The sequence below is a fragment of the Ambystoma mexicanum genome, chromosome 1p, assembly GCF_040938575.1.
Source record: "Ambystoma mexicanum isolate Mex_15411 chromosome 1p, UKY_AmexF1_1, whole genome shotgun sequence".
Classification (NCBI taxonomy): Eukaryota; Metazoa; Chordata; class Amphibia; order Caudata; family Ambystomatidae; genus Ambystoma; species Ambystoma mexicanum.
Window position 1 is genome coordinate 408,864,184 of NC_090921.1, and position 26,467 is coordinate 408,890,650.

General features: G+C 46.9%; 1 protein-coding gene across 1 annotated transcript in view; it reads left to right on the forward strand.

The window, feature by feature from the left end:
- The first annotated feature begins 18,365 nt into the window (after positions 1 to 18,365).
- The window catches only part of NWD1 (NACHT and WD repeat domain containing 1), a 337,845-nt gene continuing 329,743 nt past the window's right edge, over positions 18,366 to 26,467 (forward strand). Inside the window, exon 1 of the mRNA XM_069649205.1 lies at positions 18,366 to 19,056. Within this exon, the coding sequence (XP_069505306.1) occupies positions 18,939 to 19,056 (118 nt within the window). The 5' untranslated portion in view covers positions 18,366 to 18,938. The remainder of the gene's footprint in view (positions 19,057 to 26,467) is intronic.

Consider the following 26,467-nt stretch of genomic DNA (forward strand, 5'->3'; position numbering starts at 1 on the left):
AAATACAAGGACCACAGGGGCAACCCAAAAAAGAAATTAAACAGGTCCTTGTAGCGCAGTCATAGCAGTTGATTGTAAATGCTATAATCCTCTGCAAAATGTCACAGTCGGAGAATACAATATTCAGAAAGGAACGTGGTTGCTAATAGCATCCTAAGGCAGCCATATACAACATAGCCTGTTAGCAAATATGGGTTGTTCAAAACAGGTTTTCCTCGGCCCTCTGATTACTTGGCAGCTGGTACGGTCCCTGGCAGCGCAGCAGGCACCCAGAATGGACCAGCTGTAATGGACGGGCATGTGCATTGAAAGGCAATCTCCTTGCATTGCCATCAAACGCTTCTCTGGGTTCCCTTGGTTTCAGCAGCGTGCAGTTCTTAATTATGGGAGCAGAGAGGGTGCCCGATAAGATACATGGCTCCAGCTCGAGCTGGGTCAGTAGACCACATAGTTTAAGGCACATTGTGCTAAACCTTCTGTTATTGTGCTGGCCAGCCATTCTCAGCCGTGTTTTGTTCAATCCCTAGGCCTGACCGCATAATCCACCGCCCGGAACTCTTTGGATGGTCCAAGGTAATCCAGGGATCCAGGAGCAGCATGGCAAGCTCGCCTGCCCTGCAGTAAGCCTGCAGCCCGATTCACGGTGCTCAACCCTGATCGGAATTGGGGCTGGGCCATGGGACTCAATGGGCACTTGTACACCTGAATAAAGTTTAGAAACACATTGAAGAAGAAGAGCCAGCAAGCCAAAAAATTCCATAGATTACACTGTTTTTAAAATATAACTTCCAGCTGAGTGTCTTCAGAATTATTCTTAAACATGCTTATCGTATTTACATTGTCCTTGAACATCTCCCGGAGTTCTAGTTTCCTTTTGCTGTGGTCAGATTTGAACTTTATATTGTATTGTAGTCATTTATATAGTGCCTTTTCCCATCTGTATGGCCTCAAAGCGCTTTGTGGCAGCAATGCCTTCGGGGACCTAAGTCCAGGTATGGTTAATGGTTCTCAGAGGTGGCCTAAAATGCGTCTATGCATTTGGCCAGGATAAGGATTTAGGAGGGCTGGCTATGCTCCAATAAGCAACCCAAGAGGTCAGGCATGTGGGCGGGTGCGCTAGTGCAGGAGATTCAATATGCACCCAGCTAGACCGAAATGTGTTGTAGGTTGTCGCTGTACTCTAATGGCACAGGTGTTGAGGCAAGTCTGGTGTTTCAGTGTGAAGCGGTTATGTGACCAGCTAGACCGAATTTGTCGTAGACGTAGCGTCATTCTAAAGTGTGTGGATGGATAGCCGTGCGGCAGATGTCCACCGAGGTGGTGCATTTATGCATACCTTCAGCTCAGGTGGAGCTTATCTTTGATGTCAATGTGTCATCCGATCTTCTGTGGGGAACAAAAAAGTGAGCTACCTTCATAGAAATTTCTAGGCACTATGGACAGGCTACCCTCAAGTCTATCAAATGTAATAGACAGGCTGTCCTAGAACAACTTCTAGGTGGAACAGACAGGTTACCATAGAAACTAGGATAATGTGATTCTCTAAGCGCAGTAGACAGGATACCTTTATGTCCGATAGTCTTGGGATTCTCTAAGCACAATAGACAGGTTACCTTTATAGTCTTACTAAATATCTTCCAAGTTCTTCAAACGCTAAGCAAAGGAGTCTACTAAGATGCAATATCAAGGATACCTGCATATAACCACTGTGCGTTACAATGGCTAACCTAGGCAGTTATAAGTGCACTGGAGGGTTACCAACATATATCTTCGAGTGATCCTGACAGATCTTTAAGCACAGAAGAGGCAATCCTAATACATCTTCTTTGTGCAATTAACAGTCTGTCCTCAAGGATTTCAGGTGCATAGGGCCAGTTCTCCCTATGATCTTCAGAGTGCTGGGGATATCATCATAAAACATCTGTGGGAGTGGACAGGCTAGCAGGAAAGTGCTACACCACTCCTACCCCCTTAAATCCATCTAGTGCACCACATTTCCTACCCCGAAAGACCATCTGAGTGCACCACATTTCCTACCCCAACAATCCATCAGATCGAACATTCTGAGTGCTTTTGGCAATCCTCTTAGATATATGTCATGAGAAAGGCTACCGATATGGGTCACCCAGGTGTGCATCTGAGGTGGGTGTAAGGACGGGACCGCAGTGCATATTTCATACCCTGAAACTTTTTATTGGTCACTTACATGCTACCATCAGACTGTCAGGTGTTGCATACGGGTAGCCAGAGCGTACCAGTCAGAGCAAAGGAGGCCCGGTTGCTGATGTGTGTTTGTGTGCAAAGAGTGGTCTGGGGGTTAAGTTAGCAGGGTGGGTCTCCTTGTGTATGTAAGGTTGTCAGTGATTGATGTTTATGAGGCGGCTACTGCAACAACAGCCGGCTTCCGCTGCAAGCGTGGCTTGTTGGTGTTTTGATGAGGGTGAGGCTGGTGCATGAGAACGAAGCTATGGTGATGGAATGAGGTGGGGAAGAGGATTTCAGTTTATAGTAGGGAATATCCATGGGTGTAGGGTCTTTCTGAATGAGAGGTGGTTATCAATATGGCGGATGTGGAGAGGAAGCGAGTTCCAGATTGCAGGGGCTTGGATGAAGAAAGAGGATGCCCAATCTGGTGGAGCTGTAATGGGGGATAACGAGGAGAAGAGCGGAATCAGATCTGCAGTTCCTGGTGGGTTGATAGCATGTGAGTTTATCCTGGTGGAGTTCAGGTCCAGTGTTGTGGAGGGCACGGTGAGTGATGCACATGGCTTTAATGGTAGTCCATCAACTGATTGGGAGCCAGTGTAGGACTCTGAGCGTGGTCTAATATGTTCTCTAGGAGAGAGGCCAATGAGGAGACGTGCAGCAGCGTTTTGGATTATTTTGAGTTTTCTGAGCTTGAATGCCGGGACACCTAGATAGAGGCAGTTTGCATAGTCTATGTGGGAGAGGATGATGGCAGGGATAGCAGAGATCTGGTGTGGGTAGGTGAGGTACAGTAAGATTTGCCTGAGGATGCGTAGGTGGAAAAAGCAGGTTCTGAACACAAAGTTGATGTGTTGGGAGAGGGATAGATTCAAGTCCAGCATGCATCAGAGGTTTTTCACGGAAAGGGTTGTTGTGGGAGGTTTGCAAGGGGGTTCCATGGGAGTGTGGCCACAGGATTGGTTGGGGAAGGAGAGCGGTTTTGCTGCATACTAGGATTTTGGTATGCCAGGGATGAGGATGAGGTGTTTGGTTGGTTGTTATCCAGTGGTCGATATCAGAAAGGCAGGTGGAGAGATCCGGAAGGGCGGATACTGATAATTCTGGGATCTTGAGATTGATCTGGGTGTTGTGTGCGTAATTGTAACAGATGAGGTCATGAGATCAGATGAGTGCAGAGAGAGGCCTAAGGTAGATATTGAAGAGGAGGGGAGACATGGAAGCTCCCTGCAGAGCCCCTTTCGGCATTGGGTGAGAGAGTGAGGAGAGCATGATTTACAAGCGATTCGAGAGGAAGGAGGAGATCCATGTTAGAGTGGAGTCCTTGATTCCTAGGGAGAGTAGCCTGTCTGTGAGTATGGTGTGGTCAATGGGATCCAAGGCAGCAGGTAGGTCAAGAAGGATGAGGGCTGCACATCCTTTTGCATCCGCTGTTCTTTTTAAGTCATCCTAAACTGACACAAGGGAGGACTCAGTTCCTCAGAGGGGTTTGAAGTCTATTTCAGCCAGGTCAAGAAGGTTGAAGGATTCTCTTTACGACTGATGTTAACCCCATGCCAATATTTTAATGTACTCCTGATCCAATTCATAATTATGTGGTATTTAAAAAAAATGTAAAACAGCACCTTCCAAACCTATGCGACTGACACTCAGATTGCATTCAGACAATGTAGCTCACCAATCGAACTAGACCGCATTTCTACAGACCTGCTTCAGATCCAAGATTGGATGTCAGGCTGTGCCCTAAAACAGAGATCATTGACTTTGGCACTACGATTCTACCTTCTCTCCCTTTCTCGTGCCGGACAATCCTAGCTGCCACGACCACCATATTGTCCACCACGAGAAACCTAGGAGCTGTTTTCTAAGGTGGTCCTTTCTTATTACCGAAGATTCAAGAGATTACAAAGCAATCCCAGTTTCCAATCTCTGTGTGTTGAAAAGCTCCCCCCACTCCTAAACATATTGCAAAGAGCGCATGGTGATTTCTCGTTTGGATTACTACAATTGAGGCTACCTGGATCTTCCTGAACGCTTTGCCCATCAACATGCCTTGCCATGGGCATAATTATAGGGGTGACAGGGGACTTTGTCCCCCCCATCTTTTGGAGAGAGGGCAGGAGGGCCACAATCATCCAATATGTATTTGGACAGCGCCAGCCCGGCTAGGGTGCCCAGCAAGGCTTGCGATGTCTCATTATATAATGCTGAGATGCCTGGCAGCGCGCTGCAACACATTCAGGGCCGGGATGCCCTGCATGGCTCAGTCCCTCACCCTGGCTGGCCTGACTCAAAGTCAGCAGCCTGGGTGCTGAACTGGGTGTTGCAGGGCCTGGCGCCTGTGCTGCCACGCTAGCAGCAGCACTTATAGGGGCTGCAGTGCAGAGAATCACTTTCCGGCTTTGTGTTTGTGGGACACACAGACAGGAACTAGGAAGCTCATTCAGCTTGCTGGTTTCTGTCTGGAGGTGTGAAGAGGTTAGGTCCGTGTAATAGGAGACGTGACCGGGCAGCATTTGAAAGCAGAGCACAGGTACATTAACAAAAACATGTAAATGATGTTTGTATATGTTTTTTGGGGGGCTGGGCTGCAGGCTGACCCTACTGAGGTCGTGTGCCTTGCTTTTAATACACTGAGCCCTGGTGGCAGCCTGCATCAGCTTCAAGATTCTCTCTTATACACAGAGACTCCTGGCCCTCTGGTCCTGCATAACAAAAAATGGAGGAACATTTCCCTACAAGACTGCTTAGGATCATTAACTCCAAGACCCATTTGGTGGTGGCCTACAGATAAAAGAAGCATGGCGGCAGCCGACTGGACACCTCTGGGGCAGCCCTTTGGAATGAGCTCCCACTTATCCTGATCTAAGAAAAAAGATCTAAAAAAAAACACCTGTATATCCGGAAAAGAATAACAACTTTCCGGCTTCAAAAAAAGACGTTTGCGCTTGGTGCTGAAACACATCAGCCTCAACTCCAGTTTCTGAGGTTTGTTCAGCAAACTTCATTGGTTGCAAAGCAAGGATGACATAAAAATGACAACTTAACAAGACAGCTTCAGACACATATTCCGTTTGCGACATTGTCCCTTCTCCTTCTGAGTCTCAACCTATATAGGTGTTCGGGTACATTGACGCCTATAAAGGACACTAGGAATTTCAAGACTTACAGCTCAATTTATGGAGGTTGCTCTGGATTCACAGTTATCTTCAAAGAATTTCTACATACAAGCTATTAATTCAAGGTAGACCGGGTACCAGCTTTTAGTCTATCAGCACAGGTATGTTTGTCCTTTACAACCTTTGCCAAGACGCTGAAGCAGTGCCATCCTGTACTATGCTGTAAATGAAGTGGTATGGGCACGGATACAAAAAAGAAACCTTGGTGCAGTTACTAATGAGTGAGTGAACAGATACAGGTTTCTGTGTGTCTGACAGAAATTCATCTTATAAGCAGGCGTACATTTTCAAGATGGACACCTCTAACAAACTAGGCCCATGCGGAATAATGTGGCCTAATCTAGGAATAATATGTACATTTTGTCATTTTCTATTCTACTTCTCTGTATGAAGAAGTACATCCTAACATTCTCATGATCCCTTGTTTCCAACTTACATTTTTCCACCACACGCGCATACTCACTGGCATGCACACTGTCTTGTCCCCATTGCTGATGTTATGTTATGTTATGTTATGTTATGTTATGTTATTGGGCATTTGTATAATGCCTTTCACCATTGGTATGATCTAAACGCAATGTGGGTTGAACTCCCTCTGGGACCGTAGTCCAGGTCAGTGGACAAAGTGAGGTAGTAGGTAATGCGTGTGTGCACTCAGTATGTGCCACTAGCCTGATATGTTGTGGTGGATTGCTGCATTCCAATGGTAGGAGTAGTGTGAAGCATGTGTTAGGCCAGTAGTATATGAGCAGATAGGACGAAATGATCACGGGACAGCTGCATTCTAGCAAAGTTGCTGCTTGTATGTGAGATTATGTGTGCAGCTTGGCTGATTTCTTCGTGGGGGATAGCTGTGCTCTAAAGATTGTTGAGATGTGCACCGTGGTGTATAATGATGTGTGTAGCTAGGCCAGAATTTATAATGGGATCCGCATTCCATTGTTTTATGGTGCAGAGGAGAGTTAGCATAGTGGTTGGTATGTGCGAGTATCCGTGCAGTTGCAAGAGATCTCCTGATCCTGATTATCATCCTGTGCCTGCCGATTTAACTTTTGCTCCCTAATGTAGAGATTAGTTGCTTAAGTTCCCCCGTAAGCCCTCGATCTAGTGGGGACTCAGTTCTTTTCCGCCAAGCGTGACCGTAGCTCTCTATGGCTTAATATAATCAATGTTGAGTTTGGCCGTTTCCAAACCTGCTGTATTAGGCTATTAGCTTCCCTATGCTTTGGAGTGTTGAAAGTTTAGGTATAAGCATGGTAGGGTCTGTGGAGGGTGATGGCCTTTCTAGTGGTAAAAGTACTGGTGCATTACTGGGCCAAGCGGTTGCTGAACTACAGTCCACCATCTCGGTGTCTGCCTGAGCGAGTAATTTCTCGTTGGTTAACACCTTCTGGATAAGCGGTTACATCCAGTTTCTAAATATGTGTGTGGCTATTCTATGGGCCTGAGAAGTACACTGCCAAGGCCAGACCTGTCTGATATTTTTAGGTGCAGTAAATAGCTTCCTTCTTAGAGGGAAGAGCTATGAGGGTATTCTTAGAACAAGCCCCCACCACTATCCACTATGGAGTTCCACAGGGCTACTGCATCTCACCCAAACTCTATAATATCTTTACCAGACCGCTATTTGACATCTTGGACACCATCGGCATAGCCTACACCAACTACGCTGATGACACCCAAGTCCTCTTCCCCTCAATGATATCTATGAGGAAGACACAAAGACACTCAACTTAGCCTACTCCACCATTCAAGCTTGGATGGCGGCCAACTGGCTTTGCCTTTATGGGGAGAAAACAGAACTCCTTCTCGTAGGACCTTCAGAGACACTAAAAAAATGAAACAGTCCCATATACCGCCTTCACCATAGACAACTTAAAGATCCTGGTATCCCCTGCAGTCAGGTTCACCTGGACACTACCCTGTCAATGTTCCGACAAGTCAGCGCTATTGCATCCTCTGCAGCCTACTCCACTAAATTACTCAATGCAGCCACACCCTTCCTGTCCACTGCAAACTGCCTCACGGTTGCCAGAGCTATCATAGGGTCATGGCTGGACTACTGCAACGTCCTCTTTGCTGGCACCTCATCTAAAAACCTAACAAAGCTACAAGTGATCCAAAATAATGCGCTCAGAGCCGCCCTCAGCATCCCCAAAAGAGAACATATATCTGCAGCCCGAGGGGATGCTCACTGTCTCCCCATCAGAGAACGCACCTTTTCCAAACACTGGCCGGCCCCCACTAGTGTATCGACAACACAGCCCATCCTTACCGCGTTCCGAAAATAACCAAAGAATGCTCAGCCAGACCCACCAGAACACCATACTCTCATCGCCTTGTGCGTCCCAAAATCAAACGCGCCAAAGCAGGTGGAGCCAGCTTCCCCTGCATTCCCGCCAGACAATGAAACTCCTTGCCAGCCGCACTTAGATCAGAACCCTCTCATCCTGCCTTCAGAAAAGCCCAGAAAACGTGGTTGTTTGTCTAGTTCGACTAACACACAAACATCAAGTATGCAGCCAGCACCGCTTCTGTATGTACCCCTATGACCATGCAAAATCATGTACCTGTACACTGTAACTAAGCTATATAATGTACGTGAAATCTGTAACAGTGCCTGGATGCCCACGGGATGTTGCATGCTTTATAAATGAATAAAATAAATAAATAATAGAAACCATCACATGTGCAGAAGGCATATTGTGATGACGGTCTTGTGCTATGTGAGTATTGCTTCCAAAATAATGCCTACGAAGGATCATTCCTTTGAACTACGTCTGCAGAGGCGTCAAGCTGGCCGAGTGAGCAGCTTTGACGAATGACCGCAGTCTACACTCAAAGATTTCACTGGGGCGAGTTTTGCCAACTGTTAATAGCAAAAGAGTCAACAACTTTGCGGGCAGCAACCGTTTACATTTGGCTTACACGGCAAAGGCGTGTGCCTCTCCGTTTAGATCTTCATTGAAAGAGACATACATGTGAACACAGAAAAATACTGAGAAGCAGTACGTACATCACTGTACAGTGCCGGGTCCTATTGCTGCAGAAAAAGAGTGATAGCCCACACTTTTCCATTTGTGACGGAGAATTGTCAATTCAACGTGGACGGGTCAAATGCAAAGACTGTTCTTATGTCCTGATGTTGGTGCTGGTTGGAATACTTCATCATCAACCTGGCCAGAAACTGGAGTCGACGCGACGATAATTCTAGCTCATTTTTAGGATTTTGATTGTTTTTTGGTCCATACAAATATATGTGGTGAATCATACATATGAGAACAATTTGATAATAGGTGCGAGTGTGGTATTAAATAACCGATGCATTGTTAGATGATAAATACAGGTCTAGTAGTTAGATCTTATGTGTTTTTGAAACAAAGGATCATATATGCGTTTTTTTTTGCACAGTATGATTGGTTTTTGTGAATGAGGATGTATGTGTGATCATAGTATGGTGTGTTGTGATGTTATAAAGGAATTGCAGTAGCTTAGTTTTTATTGCAATTTTGTATTAAGGTTTTAAAAGATTGTTAACCAATGACTGTCACCTTTAGTACATTGTTTCTAAATATATGAGGATGATGATGTTTACAAGATAAAAAAGAAAAAAATGAATAAAATAAGAATAAACTTAATCTTAAAAAAAAACCTTCACGAGTCTGGAAATTAGTCTCTTTAGAAGGGATTTGTTTTGAACAATTGATAGAGAATATGAATGCAAAGAAAGTCTGTACCTGTCCTCTGTGATGTATGTGGGCATGATGAGCGGCGTGGGTGCGAAGAGTAAACTGTCATGTGGCATAGCAAATCCTCTTTCGTGCTATTCTGTGGATCACAACTCGGGCACAGCCCAACAGACAGCCCAGTGCTGGCTCTTTTCTTTACAAAAAGGATCCGAGATGAACCTGCCAATCAGCAAACAAACTCTCATTGATGGTGTCACTCCAAAACAAGGGTCCTTCTCACACTCTGCAAATGACAACATGCATGCTGCAAGAAGTGTTCTGCCTAAGCTACCGCCCCTTTACCCCCCGCCCAACCCCAAACTGTATAGCAACCCTGCCCACCTGGTGCCTTCCTGGTTGCCGCTCTTTTCCCCCACTTAAGGGGCCCTACGGGCTCTTTTTCTTTGCAGATGTGGAGCAGGTGCAGGTGGATCTAGGTCACCTGGCCTAAGCCCCGCCCACCTTCTTAGCCCTGCCTCTTCCTTCTGCTCTTAACACTTAGATCAAGGCCGTCTCTCACCAGGGCATCCGAAGCGAAGGGCAGAAGAAGAAAAGGGTAATTCCTGTTTGGACCTGGGGAGACGAAGAATAGGGCAATTCCTGTTTGGACCTGGGCAGACTAAGAAAAGGGCAATTCCTGTTTGGACCTGGCCAGAAGAAGAAAGGGGCAATTCCTGTTTGGACCTGGGCAGACTAAGAAAAGGGCAATTCCTGTTTGGACCTGGCCAGAAGAAGAAAGGGGAAATTCCTGTTTGGACCTGGGCAGACTAAGAAAAGGGCAATTCCTGCTTGGACACGGGCAGACAAAGAAAAGGGCAATTCCTGTTTGGACCTGTTCGGACCAGGAGGAACCAGGGCCTGACCCCCTGCTCAGACAGCAAGTAAGCATGCATCAACATGTGTTTACTCCCTCTGTCCCCACAGGACATCCCCACCCCTCCGGTCCCTTGTGATTTTTCCTTGTGCCCCCCTCCCTTCTCACACACTAGTGTCGCCTGTTTTGCTTGATTCTTCTACCCTGCTTCCCTTCCCCCCAGTCCCCTCCAGCCTTCTTCTGCAGGAGTCTGTCCTGATACAGTAGCGCAGGGTTGGGGCTTGTGGGAACTGTGGGTCTCTGCGCTATTGTTTATTGCTCTGGTGTTTGTAAGATCTTCCTCTGTTAGTCTGCTGCCTGTACGTGGATCTCAGGGGGACACAGCTCCTGCTGTCCAAGTGTTTCTGGATAATTGTTATGGTAACTGAGATCCAATAGTCATACTCCGGCACTGACCAAGCGGTACTTGATATTAATAAGCTTTCATTTCCACACTTGGTAAGTGTTTGCAATATATATTGCTTTATTGTTTGTCATGTCCTTCTTACAATGATTGTCATTCTTGTGACATACATTCTAGTTATTTCTGACTACCATAGTATACCAAAAATGCAATTTCCTGGGTTTTACTAGTGCCTTCTTTGGAAAGAATTTCTTCAATTTTAGTTTTCTTGTAAATTTGAATAACTCGATGTGGGATTCCACAAATTCTCTATGTTTGCTTTCGGGGCAAAGGAAAGCCTTTTGTTCAGGATGTTGATTTCCAAAGTGCTTGGGCTGTAGCTTGAAAGATTCAGTACCAGGTTTATTTCCTTGGGTTTCGTTGTTGCAATTGAGTCTGCGATCTGGTAAGCATGGCAGCGTTTTCTTGCTCTTTGCTTAGGTTTCTTGATCCCACCTCTGGTGCCTCTCGTGGTTGGTTTCCTCTTAATACTTGATCTCCAACCAATCGTTCCAAGAATCTCACTTTCTTGGTGTTTCGAGGCGTTCTCGTCCCTTTTCTGTATCTTTTGATCTCGTCTAAAAAACAGTACCCTTGTTCATAACTTGGCCCAGCTCCCATTGTTGCTTCCTCAATCAGTTCTGTGGCTGCTGGTGTTTCAGTAGGTTCTAATACTTCATTGCTAGCTTCATTCTCACTGTCAACTTCAAAGGTCACCGGAGAACTGTTACGGGTGCTTTCCTTGAAGGTGTTGCGGTAGACGTCATCATATTTAGGCTGATACGTGTATATTCTGTTGTCTGCAAAGTCTCTTTCATCACAGGCAAATTTGCGGCATTTCTTAAGTTTTACTTCGTCCTGATGATTTTTGAGGATTTCGTACATAATCTTGAAATTACGTTCTTGGGAGCTGTCCTGCGCATTGCTATTGTCAATTTCTTCTTTAAGGTGGTCTATTTCCTTGGTTAGTCTCTGGTGTTCTCTCTCAGCGTGTTCACTGAGTAGTTTTAGCTTATTTCTTGAGCCTTCCGTTAGGTTCTGCTCCCATTGTGTAGCAAGGTCAATGTCTTCAGGATTACTGAAGTCCGGGAAGATGATAATGCGTAGTCCTCTTGGTATCTTATGTTGCTCAATATATGTCTGTGTGGTGAATATTTCCTAGAATTTGTTTATCTCTTTGGTGCAACATCTTTCTAGTTTGATGAATAATTGTCTTAGGTTGTCCGGTGCTGCTTCCTTTGGAGGAAATGCGTGTTCCGGTGATCCCTTGGGTGTGAATCGTTTCTTCAAATCATCCTTTCTGCACAAAAGATAGTCCGCAATTTAATTGTTTGTTTGTATTTTTCTTTTTCCTGTTTCAGGTAAGCAGCAGAGACCCTGTTCCTGTATAAACAGTGATGCAGGGTTGGAGCTTGTGGGAACTGTGGATCTCTGCGACCATGTGGAATCCCACATCGAGTTATTCAAATTTACAAGAAAACTAAACTTGAAGAAATTCTTTGCAAAGAAGGCACTAGTAAAAACCCAGGAAATTGCCTTTTTGGTATACTATGGAAGTCGGAAATAACTAGAATGTATGTCACAAGAATGACAATCACTGTAAGAAGCACATGACAAACAATAAAGCAATATATATTGCAAACACTTACCAAGTGTGGAAATTAAAGCTTATTAATATAAAGTACCGCTTGGTCAGCACCGGAGTATGACTATTGGATCTCAAATTTCATGCTGGACTTCCTTTGAATCTTGTATTAATGGTGGCACTGACTCATGCTGTTCCCATCTTCATCTTGTATCCTGGCTTTCAACATTATGTGTTACTACTGACTTCTGCAATTGTATCCGCTCTCCCCTCTTACTTCTCTTTTTGACTGCTTACTCTCTGCTCTCTCCTCCTCTCCTTTTCTCCCTATCTCCTCCCCTTACTTTCTTCTATGCACTTACTCTATCAGAATTGTTCCTGGACCTAGTATGATCGCAATCTTGTCTGTCTCCTCCACTACTTGTTTCCCCCTGCTCCCCTCCAGCCCTGTCTGAAATGTTGTCAGACCTAGTATGATAGTCGCTTGTTTTGTTCTGCCCCTCCCTTTCTGCACCCCTCTCCCTCACCTTTTGTTTTTCTCCGGCTCCACCAGAACTGTCGTCAGGCATAGTACAGTAGTCGCCTGTCTGTTTCCATTTCCTTCCCACTCTCCCCCTCCATTCCTTATCTATGTCTTAGCTCCTGCACTATCTTAAATGTCATCAGACCAAATATGATAGTTAACTTCACATCCTTACTGTTCATGGCCTGTAAGAATGTTGTTATTTTCCCTTGTTCCCTCCCTTGCCTTGAAGCGCTTTGAAACACATTGTGTATAGGCGCTATATAAATAAACTATCATATCATTTCATACTGGCGTTACCCGGCACCCTATACTGTGCACATCAGACCCACAAGATATAACTGCTCACTGCCATGCAGTGGCCTGCTGGCACCACTACATCCCACCACAGAGCACTTAGGCCCCATTACGAGGTCTGTGCAAAATAACAAAAGCGGTGTTCATAGAGGAACAACACTTTCTCCTAAAAACACCACATTCCTCAAAGGGCCAGTTTTTTAACTCATGTTTTTTGTAAATGCAAAAGGTGGGCTTTTCAAGGTGAAAGAAAGAATGCAGCTTGCTGACATCAAAGCCTGCCTCTTGCATGTCCCTGATTTGCAGCCCGACAATGACCCTAGTGACCATCAATAATGCAGGGCAGACACTGCGAGACCCTTCACCTTGCAAAGCCCACCTTTTGCATTTACACAAAACAGGAGTTACAAAACTGGCCCTTTGAGGTAGCATCTACTGCAGAAGACTTTCCTGTATGAACTTGGCATTTACCAAATGGCAGCACCAATGTTATGATCTCCTACAGGCTCAAAGACAATTTCTTAAATCAGAAAGGTGGCAGACTTTTTAGAAATGCTCACAGTGACACTGGTGCACATGCTGCCCCCTGCCCCCAACACAATGATAGATTTGTACCAGCTTTCCCAGCTGGAAAATATGACAGCTCCTCTCCAAACCTTCCACCCACCATAGAATGGTTATGCGGGAAACTGGCGGGGAGATTTTCACTTTCCACACTACTTTCCCCCAGAGCTCAGAATCGAGCCCCGATTTTCAGAAAACATGACAGCTGGTATGTCAATACATTCAAGAAATATGAAAAGTGCTGAAGTTTGTCTGAAAGCCTCGTTGAGAGGAACCTGCGTCTACTTAGCAGGTGCACCAGCCCACGCAGTGGGCGCTAGTGGGGCAGCTGACTTGCAGGCCGCCCCGCTGGCCACTCCCTCTGTGGACTCGCCTCCTCAGGGAGGGCGTAGTGCCGGATCCCTCGGGGGTCCGGCCGGAAATGACCACCCCCCCTCCCCGAGGGGCATAAATAGCCTGGGCTAAGCGAGCAAGGCCTCTATTGCAGCCCAGGCAGCGATGTGACTATAACAGAGGAAGAGGAGAGGAAGAGGCCGAAATTGCACAGAGCAGATGAGACCATTGAGAATTGGGTGAAAGCCTTTTCATTGTATGCAACAGTAATGATGGAAAGGTTTCCGGAACAAGGATCGGAATTATGGAATTACAGGGATAAGAAAGTGGAGGAACACAAGCAGTATAGATCCACGTGTCGGATTGAATACAACAGGGGTTTCAGGCTGAAGATATCTCAGTTACCCACAGTGTGCAGGGTGTGGGATCAAAAGGACATGGTAGGTTGGTTGGCATTCATGGGCGGCAAGGAGAGAACCAGCCGACCTATTAAGGAGGCAAGTAGGTCCCCCCGGCGGGCCTGGCAGGGGAAGTACAGCGAGGATAGGAGGGAGTCATGGCAGCCCTTTCAGAACAGGCAGAAGGGCAGGGGGAAAGAATGGGGGAACAGGTACAGGGCACGGGGTATCGGCAGGGGCGCCTCAGGGGCCGACCTGGGCAAGGGCACCTGCAGGGGCTTTAACGCAGGGTACTGCTGCTTTGGACAGGAATGCATATTTGCCCATTCACGTGAAAAATGTAAGGGGTCTCACCCCGCCTCAACATGTTATTAAGGGGCCGCGGGACAGCGGGGTAGGGACCATGGCAAGGGCACCCAGTGAGGGGTGAAGGGAAAAGGGCCTTCACCCATAAATATGACTACTTTGCACGGCTGGCTGCTGCATTATCCAAAAATTGATGAAGGAGAATTGATCTACAAAGGTTTCAGGGATGGGTTCAGGATTCCTTTTGAGGGACCACTAACCTCACGCTTGGCAAAAAACCTCCCCTGTGCCGGCAAACTACCTGGTATTGTAAAGGAAAAATTGGTCAAAGAGAAAGATCTAGGGTGGAAAATGGGACCATTTAAGGCAGCACCCCTACCCAACTGTATAGTGTCCCCACTGGGGGTCATGTCTAAAAAGGAGGAAGGGAAATACAAGCTGATACACCACCTGTCTTACCCTGAACGGGAATCAGTGAATGATTGGTTGGATCCTGAGTACTGCTCAGTCACATATTCCTCTTTTGACAAAGCAATGGAGCTAGTGGAGCAGGTTGGGAGAAGGGCGATGTTGGCAAAGGTTGACATTCAGTCGGCCTTTAGGCTCCTGAAGGTTCATCCGGATAGCTTTCATCTGCTGGGATTTCAGTGGGAAGGTCAATGTTTCTTTGATAAGTGTATGCCAATGGGGTGTGCAGTTTCATGCGCCTTCTTTGAGCAGTTCACCTCCTTCCTAGAATGGGCGGCAAGGACTAGGGAACCAAAGGGGATGATCATGCACTATCTGGACGATTTCCTGTTCATTGGTAAGGAGGGGTCTGAGGACTGTGGAGCCGCACTGGGATCCTTTCAGGAATTGATGAACAAATTGGGCATTCCTCTAGTCGAGGAGAAGACACAGACACCCGTCCATATCTTAACTTTTCTAGGTATAGAAATTGATATGTGCAAAGGAACATGCAGGTTGCCAAAAGATAAAGTGGATGGGCTCGTGGAATTAATTGGCAACACCCTGGAAAGGGAAAAAACGACTCTGGGTCAAGTGCAACAGCTCCTGCGGAAACTCAACTTTGCAGCCAGGGTAGTACCGGCGGGAAGGGTATACGCCAGGAGGTTAGCAAGAGTGACAACGGGTGTGACGGAAAGCATCACCAAATCAGGTTGAGTGCTGCCATCAAAGAGGACCTGGTCATGTGGCGCAGGTTCCTGCAGGGGTAAATAGGGCCAGAGTATGTTTGTGAGTGTGATGCAGGACACAGGGTATGCAGACATGGACCTACCATCCCAGGTGGAGCGATTTGTTGTGTGGGCACTAGGAGACGGGCAAAGTAGTAGGTGGGTCTCGGGACACTTGGCAGCCATAGCATTCTATACAAAACTGAAAGGGGTTGGGCATCCAACCAAAGGGTTTTTCGGTAAGGGCTGCAATCATAGGCTGGGGTAAGCTGGCGGAGCACAAGAAAGACGGCCGTAAGCACATTGACTTTGAAGTGCTGGCGAGGTTACTCACGGCACTGGGAGGGGTTTGCTCAAACAGATTTGAGGTCGGGCTCTTCAAAGCAGCATTTGCAGTGGCGTTCTTTGGGGCTCTTCAGGTCAGCGAACTGGTCGCAACGGGGAAGGGTGATGAATCCGGAAGGGCACTGGCACCAGGGGATGTCACGTTTACTGAAGGTGGGGTCGTGGTAAGGGTCAGAAGATCAAAGACCGATCAGGCCGGTAAGGGCACCTCAGTCAGTTTTCAGAAAGCATTGGCCCAGGCCAGCTGCCCCACTTGGCTACTCTCCCAGTATATGGCAACTAGGCTAGCCGGGGGCAGATTTCTCTTGGTTCATGAGGACAGGTCGCCACTGACAATGTTCCACATCCGCAGGGTACTGGCCATGGCTTTGAAGAAAGCTGGGTGCCAGGGGGAGGGCTGGTCCACGCATGGGTTCCGGTTTGGGGCAGCGACAACAGCATTCCAGGCAGGGAGGCAAGGGTCGGCCATCCAGAACCTGGGTAGATGGCAATCAGACCGTTATAAACTATACATCTGCCTGAGGGGGGCAGGAGTCGGGAGTATTTCAAGGGAAATAGGCCAGGCGCTGGGGGAAGCAAGGCGGGGGGTGTGGGCTAGGAGGGGGAGAAGGGTAGGAAGTTGTAATGACAATATGTTTTAATTGTATTACAGCGGGGCACGTGGTGTGGATAATTGGCCACTCTTTTACGCTTCACCAAAGCGGAAAGATGGGCCCGCACAAAGCTGAATCCGAATCATGGGGCCGATTTGGGTTTCCGTAACACTGAGCTGGTATGGCTGGGCACACCTAGCATGCGGTGGCAGGCCTTGCTCCCCGCGCTGCACAGGCAAATGGCCAGGATGAGGGCACCTAGGTTGCTGGTGGTGCACCTTGGGGGGCACGGCCTTGCTGATTTGGCAAGGGGTTGATTGCTGAGAGAGATGCAAGAAGGCATCAGAATCGTAGGGCGAATGCTTCCCGAGTCAGAGATAGCTTGGTCAGGGTTGATGCCTTAGAATGTGTGGCGAGGGGTGGCATCTAATGCGGCAATGGAGAAATCTAGGAGAAGGGTTAACAAATATATGGAGCGTTTTATGAAGCAGGAGGGGCTCGCATTTGCCAGACACCGGGAGTTGGGTGAGAGAAACCCAGTAAATTTTGCAACGGATGGGGTTCATCTGTCATAGAGCGGTATGGATTATTTCAACCTAGTACTGTGGGGAGTAATGTCAAGGTGCGAATGAACATAGTGGATGGGAGTACAGACAGTAGGAGGGATTTGTGTGTGGGGGCATTGGGGTCGCGGGGGCACCCCAAAGCGTGGCAGAGGTACAAGGGCGGTCCCAGAGAAGGAGACACGCTGTGGTCTGTTCCGTGATCTACAAACACTGGCTGCACAGTCAGGGTGGGGTGACACGGGCACTGAAACCACTAGGAACGGTTGGGACTCCTCAACAACTGATGCAGGGGCCTTGTTCGCTCCATTTTCTCTAAATCGTAGTGACTGAACTGGCAGTCGGATACCGGGGCGGGCCGTTCTTGCAAGGATGGAATTGGTGTGAGAGGGCTCACAGGTTTTTGGACATGGGACTTTGTAAGACGGGTTTGGCGGAGCCACCCAGGAAAGGACTATGTGTTGGGCCAGGCACGCATAAGAATTGAGCGGGGCTGGGACTGCCCGATAGGATGACTCTAATAATGCGACCAGATGTTTCCAATAAAGTGTAATATGTTTCCAACTTTCAGAGGGACGGATTTGCACTCCACATTTCGACAGCACTCCGAATCAGGTCATCACGTTTTTTGTCAGACCTCCAAGAAACCTTCTGAAAGGTAGACAGGGCTGGAGAGCCGCATGAAGGGCATACGCTTAATCTTCTGAAAGATTGACAGGGCTTGCATTGAGCAAATCCCGCATTAGGAATCATAGTTTGCAAGGGCTTGAGAAGAGTCCACCACATGCCAGGTGGCATATGCTTAACCGGCGAAAATACCAGCATGTGAGAGGCAGAGTGCGTGACATGGCAGACCCCTGCACGTGACACTGACCTAGCCCTGACCCAAACTTACTGGCTTTTTAGAGGGAATTATTAGACCTGATTTACAAAAGCGTTTTACAAAAGCGCAATCCCACAGAAAAACGCTTTGTTAATCATGTCCAATGTCCCCCATCCCCATCCCCCAACCCTTTCATCGGCTATGCGTTCGTGAACTATAGACTGTACCATGGTTGAAAACAATGGAAACCTGTTGGACTGGAATGTTCCATTTTCCATTGTGGAGGTGTTCTCTCTGACAGGCGTTGTGCTCTTTCTTCGCTAAATAATTATGTGTGCGGGTTAACCGCCGGGAAGGTGAACTATGTCTGTGAAGTGTGCCGTTGAGAGAGCCGGGCCTCACCTGAGGGAAAAGCGTCCTCTCAAATGACAAACAGCGGTTGTTATAGAGATGGCGGCTGCTCTCACGGGACACCTCCAAACACTGGACCACAGAGCTGCCTGCGTCCCTGCAGTTAGGGAGCAGACGGAGGCTCCACCAGGCCAGGGCAGGCTGCGCTGAGCTCCCGCCGCACACCCGCGCACGGGGCTTCCCCCGTGGGCCTGATAGGACGCACTACGCAATCCTAGAGGCCTACCCGTTAGGCCTGTGAGAAAAGGACAGCGGCGCTCAATCGGTAAAGTAGCTCACTGGGTTAACGCACCAGCTTCACCGACGCACACTAAATCATTGTGGGGACGACTCGGCATGGGATGTTCTGAGGACGTGGAATTGGGATAAAAACAACCCATGTTATTAATAGTGCTTCGAATTGTTAAATTAAGTGACATATACATCAGTGTTATTATCAGTGTAATGCTCTATGCGACCGAAGCGAAATGAAATGCCAAAAATTGCGGCAGCAAGCTATAAGCAAAAATACATGATTATTCTGTATTAATTGTGAATGCAGACATGACAATTCCCTTCAAGTTCTCTTCATAAGTGGGCATTTGACGTCAACGGTGTTGCTTGTGTAAGAGTCGTCGCCGTCCCCATCTGTGAGAGTCCGGCTTCGCCGTCAAGATGAGTTTTCAAGGCCTCACTCCGGAAAAGCGTCGGGACCTCCTGTGCGGGAAGATGGTCGAACTCCCTCCGGAATCATCCAAGCTGGTCCGAGTCTTCATTAGTTCCACCTTCGCAGGTAATGCAACTTATACAACAGACATGTGTGCTCAAATGTAAGTGCGAAAGCACTTTGGGTCAATGCACCTGCTGCAGATGTCTGTGTGCTAAATGCATAGGCTGGGATCCAGGCAGGGCGGGCTCTGCGTCATCTGCGTTTCATAAAATGAGTATTGGAATGGCTAAGTGTAATACAGTATACACTATAATGATTATACATGGTGTTGCTGTATGGGGACCCATTACAATCAATTTCCCTTTGTGAATGCTGTGACGTCAGGAAATACAGGGGAGGAATTGGGCCAAGACAGAGCTGCACTCTTGCAGAAACTGCCTTCCCGTAGCTGCACGCACCGAGACAGTGATGCTGTGCGGTAGGCAACAACTTGACAGACTGCATCTGAAAGTCGTCCTTTATTCAACAGTCCAAACTCGAACAAGGCGCGCTGTCTTCTTCTTGCTGTTAGATTTAATCCACCAGCTGTTTTTTTTGGATACCGAGGCTTGAGCCTCATTACTCCATCTTCTCGGGTTGAGTGTGGGTTTGGGTTCTTCTTGGGCTGTGTGGCCTTGCCACAGTAGTGCTGGTTTCACAGGGTCTTCGCAGGAACAAGGGAAGCAGCCAATGCTATATATATATATATATATATATATATATATATATGTCTCATGCTTTGCACACATTCGACTGTCATGGCGACTATTCTGGCAGAGGAAATCAGCACCATACCAAGTGTGCATTGCGAGCTCATAAGTAATGAATTTTTGAATTACTAGCACAGACATGTGTGATACATTGGTGGTCATTCTTTTGTTCCCAAAATGCACTTTGTTTTTATGCAAAGCAGCCAGCATCCTATATTCAGGGTACGCACATCATTTGACACTTAACTCCGCCCCCAGTCCCACCCACATCACTGAGAATGGCCCCCTGGACCCTGCGTGAAGTGGGTGGGGGTACCCCCAGTAAATGTTGTCCATTTCCAGCACTGTAGTTTATAGCCACCCTTCCATACATAACTCTTCATATCATTATTCTTAAAACAAGAAACAGTGATTAGTTGGCCCTGGCCACAGCCTGTGAGACCTACATTGTAATCCCAGTTCCACACTTGACCACAATATGTGATGGTGAATAGCCACATAAACTGCCCCTGCCCCCCTGCTTTACAAGTATGCTAAACGTAGGCATGAGGTCCTCATTACAGGTCGGGTGTTAATGGTAAAATCAAGCTGTATTTTAAAGACCTCATGGTTTTGAAATACCCCCTAACTACAGGTTGGCTGCGGTGCCAGATTTAAGGCGAAATGTTGCATAGACAAACCTGAGAAAGGGCCCTTAGACGTCTGCCAGGTGCGGAGATGGGGCAGGCGACGCAGTGGGGTGTGGGCTGGGCGAGGCCTGCTCCGTCCTTCTCTGCACTGGTGCTTTTTTCGGGTTTAGCCCCAATTCCTTTATTTTTTGAGTCTTTTCAGTGTTGCATTTGAGTGCTGGAGGTCTGGCCCGTTGCTTTTTAACGGCTCTTCTCGCCAAGTCTTCCTAAAGGTAGAGCACTTTCCATTTCCAGAATGTTCTGCGGTAATGTACAGTCTTAAAAATGGACGATTTGAAGATGTAGAGTGTGTTTGGTGAAGGCAATCATTAAGTGGGTATAGGTCACCTAACCACGTGGATGAGGACTGTTGCAATCTTTTGTATTGAATCAACTTTTCTTTAAGGAGAAGAGCTTGGCCCACGAGTAACGTCACCGCGAGGGTTCCCGTTCAGCCCGCGCTCGTCACTAGATCATTGCCCAATATGTTTAACCATAATTAGCCAGCTGACCTTGATGACATCCTCCCCGTGCCATATTTAATTTTACACCAAAATAGACACTTAATGCATTCGTATCTTTCAGAAGTCAATATTCTATAAAACGCAAAAGGTAGAATAAATCAGTGTGTAAGATTGAAATATTTTAGAAACATGTTATACAAAATGTGCATGATTCATTCTCAATGGGGATAAGAACCCCAAAGAGCATACACAGCTGCAAGTAATTTAGAAGCACCTCCAGCAAAATACAAGGGTCAAAATGCATCTATGGTCTTCTACATGATGCAAATACCAACATAAGGAAGAGAAAGCACTACCTTAATTCTGTAAGGATGTCTGAGCATGTGTACATCCATCCTTACCCTGAGACACAACATCCCTTCTTCGCCTCTCTTCACCCAAAATTATGTACCCCAAAGGAGGGACAGATGCCATTGACATTTTGGGCCTGGTTCATGGAAAAGTGTGCATTAATCGTGCAAAGGCGGCGCGCCGAGAATGACACTGCGTGAGCCTGTGCGCAGAATTTTTTCTGCGTTCTCCACGTATTCATGGAATTGTTTGGGCAAAATTACCGTATATGCAAGTCGCGGCCGGAACGCCACAAACATGGCCACACGCTGGGCCATTCCAGCCATGAAAACAGACGTTTGCGTTCTCCTCGCACGTGTAGCAATCCACACTGGAAAATCAGCCTGGCTACCCATCCCCACCCAGGCAAGCACCCCGGCGGGGATGCGCGGGGTCCCCCGTTACTATTCCCAGCACCCCTCAAAATACATATCATGTATTGTAAAAATTGTAAATTTCCAGTACACGTGCATGTGAACCCCCGTAAATGGTTCCTGCACCCTGCTACACTGCTCACAAGCACCCCCAAGTGCGATCGTAACCCTGACTGCGTGCACGCACCCCTAAATCTGACGCCCAATCTTACCTCAGCATGGAGATTCCTAGGCGCAAGTGTCTGTGCGTCTGCCTTCGTGTGGTGGATAGTTTCAAATGCATTGCATGGACATTTCCCTGCCGAGTGGTTACGCGGTCAGATCTATGATTTATGTATCGTTTCACGCAATAGTGGGTGTGCGATGGACTGTCTGCAGCCCGTCCCTCGTAATGCCCACATTTTCCCTTGTCCTTCCTCATTTTCTGTGGTGCACCCCCTTCCCAGCCTTCCGCACAAGCCACGGCAACGCTTGGCATGGTGTCTCGCGCAAGGCACTCGGCCGCTCACAGGGGCATGCCGGGCCGCCCCGGAACCCACGCAAGTCCCAGGAAAATCCTACACATTCGATTCCATGAATCGGCAAACAGGATTTTGCACGTAGTTTGGTGCTCAAGTTCCCTATTTTCAACGCATATAATTCCATGTATCGGGCCCTTTATCTTCACGCCCAAATGCGGACTGAAGCAGTATACATGGTTCATGTTTACAAACATTTTCAAAGTTAGGGTCAGTGTTGAGAAGCATGAAATGAGTACCAAGGTCAGAGCGCATCATGTGATTAGTAATTCAAATATAAATATCTGTGGTCATACGAATGTTCCCAAAAACGCTCTTTGATTTTATGCAAACCAACCAGGAACCCTTATTGGTGCCATTTGTTCTCTTTCCTCTTTCTCAAAAGAGTATTTTGAAAGAGTACCAGATTGTTTATTTTTTAATCATAACCTTCTATCAGAAATACATGTATGTGGTAACTAGTGAAAAGCCTGTCTACACAGGCCAAAGTGCGTAAGGAAAGAAGTTTTCAGTGTTAATATAGTATGTGGTATTGTATTAGATTGTAATTCATGTTAATAGGAAAGAAATCTTTTTTAGGTTTTCACGAACACAGTAGGACCACTATATATCCTAAGGCAAAAGTTCCCTCTAGCTTTGAAAACTGGCAAAGCGGGCAGGATACAGAAGATACAGTAGGTTTTAATTCACATAGTAGGACCATAATATATTTCCTAAGGCAACAGCTCCCTCTATCGGTGACAAAAGGCGAAGCGGGCATTCTCTACTGCATGTGACTGCATCAGACAAACATACATCTGGCCTTTTATTATATATGATTCTTTGTATTGATAATGTGCCATGCACCACAATAAGACACGTTTAACATTCATATTATGACTACTCTATATACTAGAAGCGATCATTAGAAATTAACGTTATGAAATTTTAAAGAGAACCAGATTATAATGTTAGTACAATGAAAATATTTCCTTTTTAACATTTTTTCATAACTTCTTTTGCAACCCGCAACACCCCCTGTGTTTTTCTCTGGTCCTAGTCCAGCTGCTATCAGAATTGGCTGGGGGGGGCTCTAGAAAAATACACACCGGACAACGCAACTCTCGGATACATTGCAAGAGACGAGGCATAGAAGAATGAGACACAGACAGAGCAAGAAAGAGAGTGCAGGGCAAAAGAGAGGGCTCAGTCGGAATATGATGGGACAGGTACTGATAGTTGTATGTGAAAATTCGCGTCCTCCACTAATTTAACATGATTTTTTGTTTTTAGAATTTGACACACTTAGTCAAGTGGACCATATATTTGCATTAGAAAAACAATCATACACTTACTCAGAGAGGCTGCTCGGTGATGTTGGCCTCCGGGATTAGTCAGCAGACCGCTTTTCAGTGGTGCCGTTCGCAGCTTTATAACTCCAGTCAACAGCCAGGGGGGCCGAGACATACACAAAGCAAGCATTGGCAATGCCAACAGGTCTGGACTTTGGGTAGGCCTGGGAAAGGCATTTGACAGGCACTGCCATAACTGGTCATTAATGATAGCAGTTGCAAAAAAATGCTGTTAGTACCTTTGAAAATAATAGAAGTGCCTGGCAAATGCCTATCTAATACCTCTACAGAAGCCAGAAGTGCTGGCTTTGCCCATGTTTTTTCTTTCACACGACTTCCGTGAATAACATGCACACTGCTTATAATTCAAGAGTAGGCCTGTTTAAGACATTATATTAAACCCGTAGCACGTTTACAGCTCCAATTAAGTCATTTACTCTCACAAGACTGCTTTGAAATAACATGGTCAGGCACTTTGAGTGCAAAACTTGAAGTTATGGCTTGATAAGCTAGCTTAAAGAGTTGCAATGAGGAGGTGTTTTGGGCGGCGAGGTGCCGGAAGTGGGTGGGAATGACCACAGGGAATAGCAAATCCATAGGCAGTCAATGGGTGGATTAATAACCAAACGCCACCTGCAAGTTTTGTGTCTCTCCTCATATGCCATCTCCCCCTAGAGCCACCTAGTAGCTAAAACTAAAAAAGAGGACAGACGTGTAGAGGGGCCTAGCAGGCGTACCCAGCAGCAGGGCCCCTTTGCCATGGTCCATCTTGGCCACTAGGTACTTCTGCCTCGGTTGGGACGGCATGGGACGTTTGCAACATAGGGTTTAACCACCCTGCAAGAGAAGCTAGAGAGGTTTCAGTGGGTGCCAGGGAGTGGTGAACCGGCCCAGAATAGTCCGTCTACACCACACGCCATTCCACTGGTACTGCAAAGATTGGCATCGGGCGTGAAAATATGACATGTTCTGTGTTCTGTGAAATTCTTCCGCCCACGAATTGGCCAAAAATCACGTCATCAGAATTAAATATGCCAATACATTTGTATGGCCTAGAAGGCAGAATTGCTCCACAGATGGAGTTCAATCAATAGGTCGAAGTGGGCGGAAGCGGTCGGGAGCGGTGCTCCTATACTTTTTATTTTTACGTTTTACCGCTCCTATACTTTTATTTTAAAAAGAAACCGTTCTGGAATGGTTTTGTTTTAAAATAAAAGTTAGGAAGAAGTTGAAGCTTGCACTTCAGTGCACTGCACTGAACATTCCTTTAAATAGCCGGTGTGTTTGTTTGGGGCTTTGGATTGTGCGTGGGAGGGGGCGTGGCACTGGGGGTTGGGGGGAGCGGGGCAGGCCAGCAGGGAACATAGTTCCACTACTTCTTTTCGTGCACTTCGACCACTTTGCATCACAGCCCCCCAGTTTCCACCCGCCGGTAGAATTTCACCCATCACAAGAAACTTGGTGAATTTTGAAAATAAAGACTGTGTACAACGGGATGTCTGACAGTGCTCTTAGGAGCAGAGTATCACTACAGGAGCACCTCGGGTATGAGGCGCTATAAATAGACAGGGTGGCTGGTAAATGGGGCGTAGTGTGTACTGCAACACAGAAACCCAAGCTGGACATCCTGGCATACTTCTAAAGGGAAGCAGACCTAAATCACATGTCGTTACAATGTATTCCTTCATTCATTTTCGTCATTTGTGTAGCGCCTCTCACCATGGGTATGGTCCCAACGCGTTTTAGGTTGAAGGCCCCGGGAAAGGATCGAGATCAAGAGTATGGGTAAATAGGGGCTGGTAAAATGCAAACGTGCATGTAGCCGTTAAAGGTTAGGAGAGCCGGTCAAGTCCCGGCTAGCTACCCATGTCTATTGGTATGCAACAGGTTTGAGGGAACCGGCTCTGGGGGTGAAGGTGAGGGTGTGTGTGCAAGAGGGTAGACACAATGTGTGAAGCTACAGTTCGTATTTCTTGTGAAAGGCAGCTGCATTCTTATGGCAGAGGTGCTGTGCAAAGTGTTTTCGAGATATGTGAGATGAGGCCGTGCCTTCGGCTTAAGTGTCGAGGGTGCGGAGTGCGACTGGAATAAATATGTTACTTATACACTAAGCAAAATTCAGGGAGGAGAAGCAGAGCTATTAGAGGCTGTGGTGAGGCAGAACCTCTCCACACATTTGGTGGCAATAGACCATGCTTGAGGGGTTCTGGGATACCATACATCAAGAAATGTACAATTTCAGGGGTGGTTGTGTACCCAAGGACCCGGCGTAACGTTTCCTGGGCAAAGCGGTGGAGAGGTCTTCCTGGCTGGAGAAATCAGGGCCCGACTTCCGCTCTAAATCAAGTATTCAGTACTTATAACTGGTGTTTAGGAATTGGTCAGAACCTGAGGTGTAAATAAACGGTACTAGGGTCACTCATCAACAAAAAGCTACCCGCCTCTATCCAAAACAAACTACCCAGTTCTTTGGACTACAGGGAATTTTCCTTGACTTTGTTCAAGATTTGACCCACGAGGTTGAGTGCTCTGGAGTCTTATGAGCTAGTTGCTGGGCTCTTCACGTACTGGGTTACCCTGGTGCTCCCCTTGAGTTCAAGTTTGGTGGTTTAGCTGGAGGGCTGTTCAAGATCTGCTGACCTTTATAGGGGGTCTGCCCCTGACATCATGCACTGAGGGCAGGGGGCATATGAGGGTTTTGCTTATAGTAAAGGCTCCGATGAAATACGTTTTCACTGTACCGATCTGGAAATGTTTTCTTCTCTTTGATGATCAATATATTGTAAAGAAGTTTTCCAGAATTTCGGCAATGATTGTTATATCATTAAATACTAGTAGTTACGAGCTATAGCGCGACAAGATAAACCGGGCGCGACAGAATCACGCAATTTATATTTTGGAGTGAAAGCAGGATTAGAACCCAGGTCTCCAGACAGCCACAGAGCCATGAAAACATTATACTACCCATATATCACACAAGGGCCTCTGGGTGACGGTCACTTACCGTGCGAGACTGCCCCCCATTCTCTCGAACCAGAGA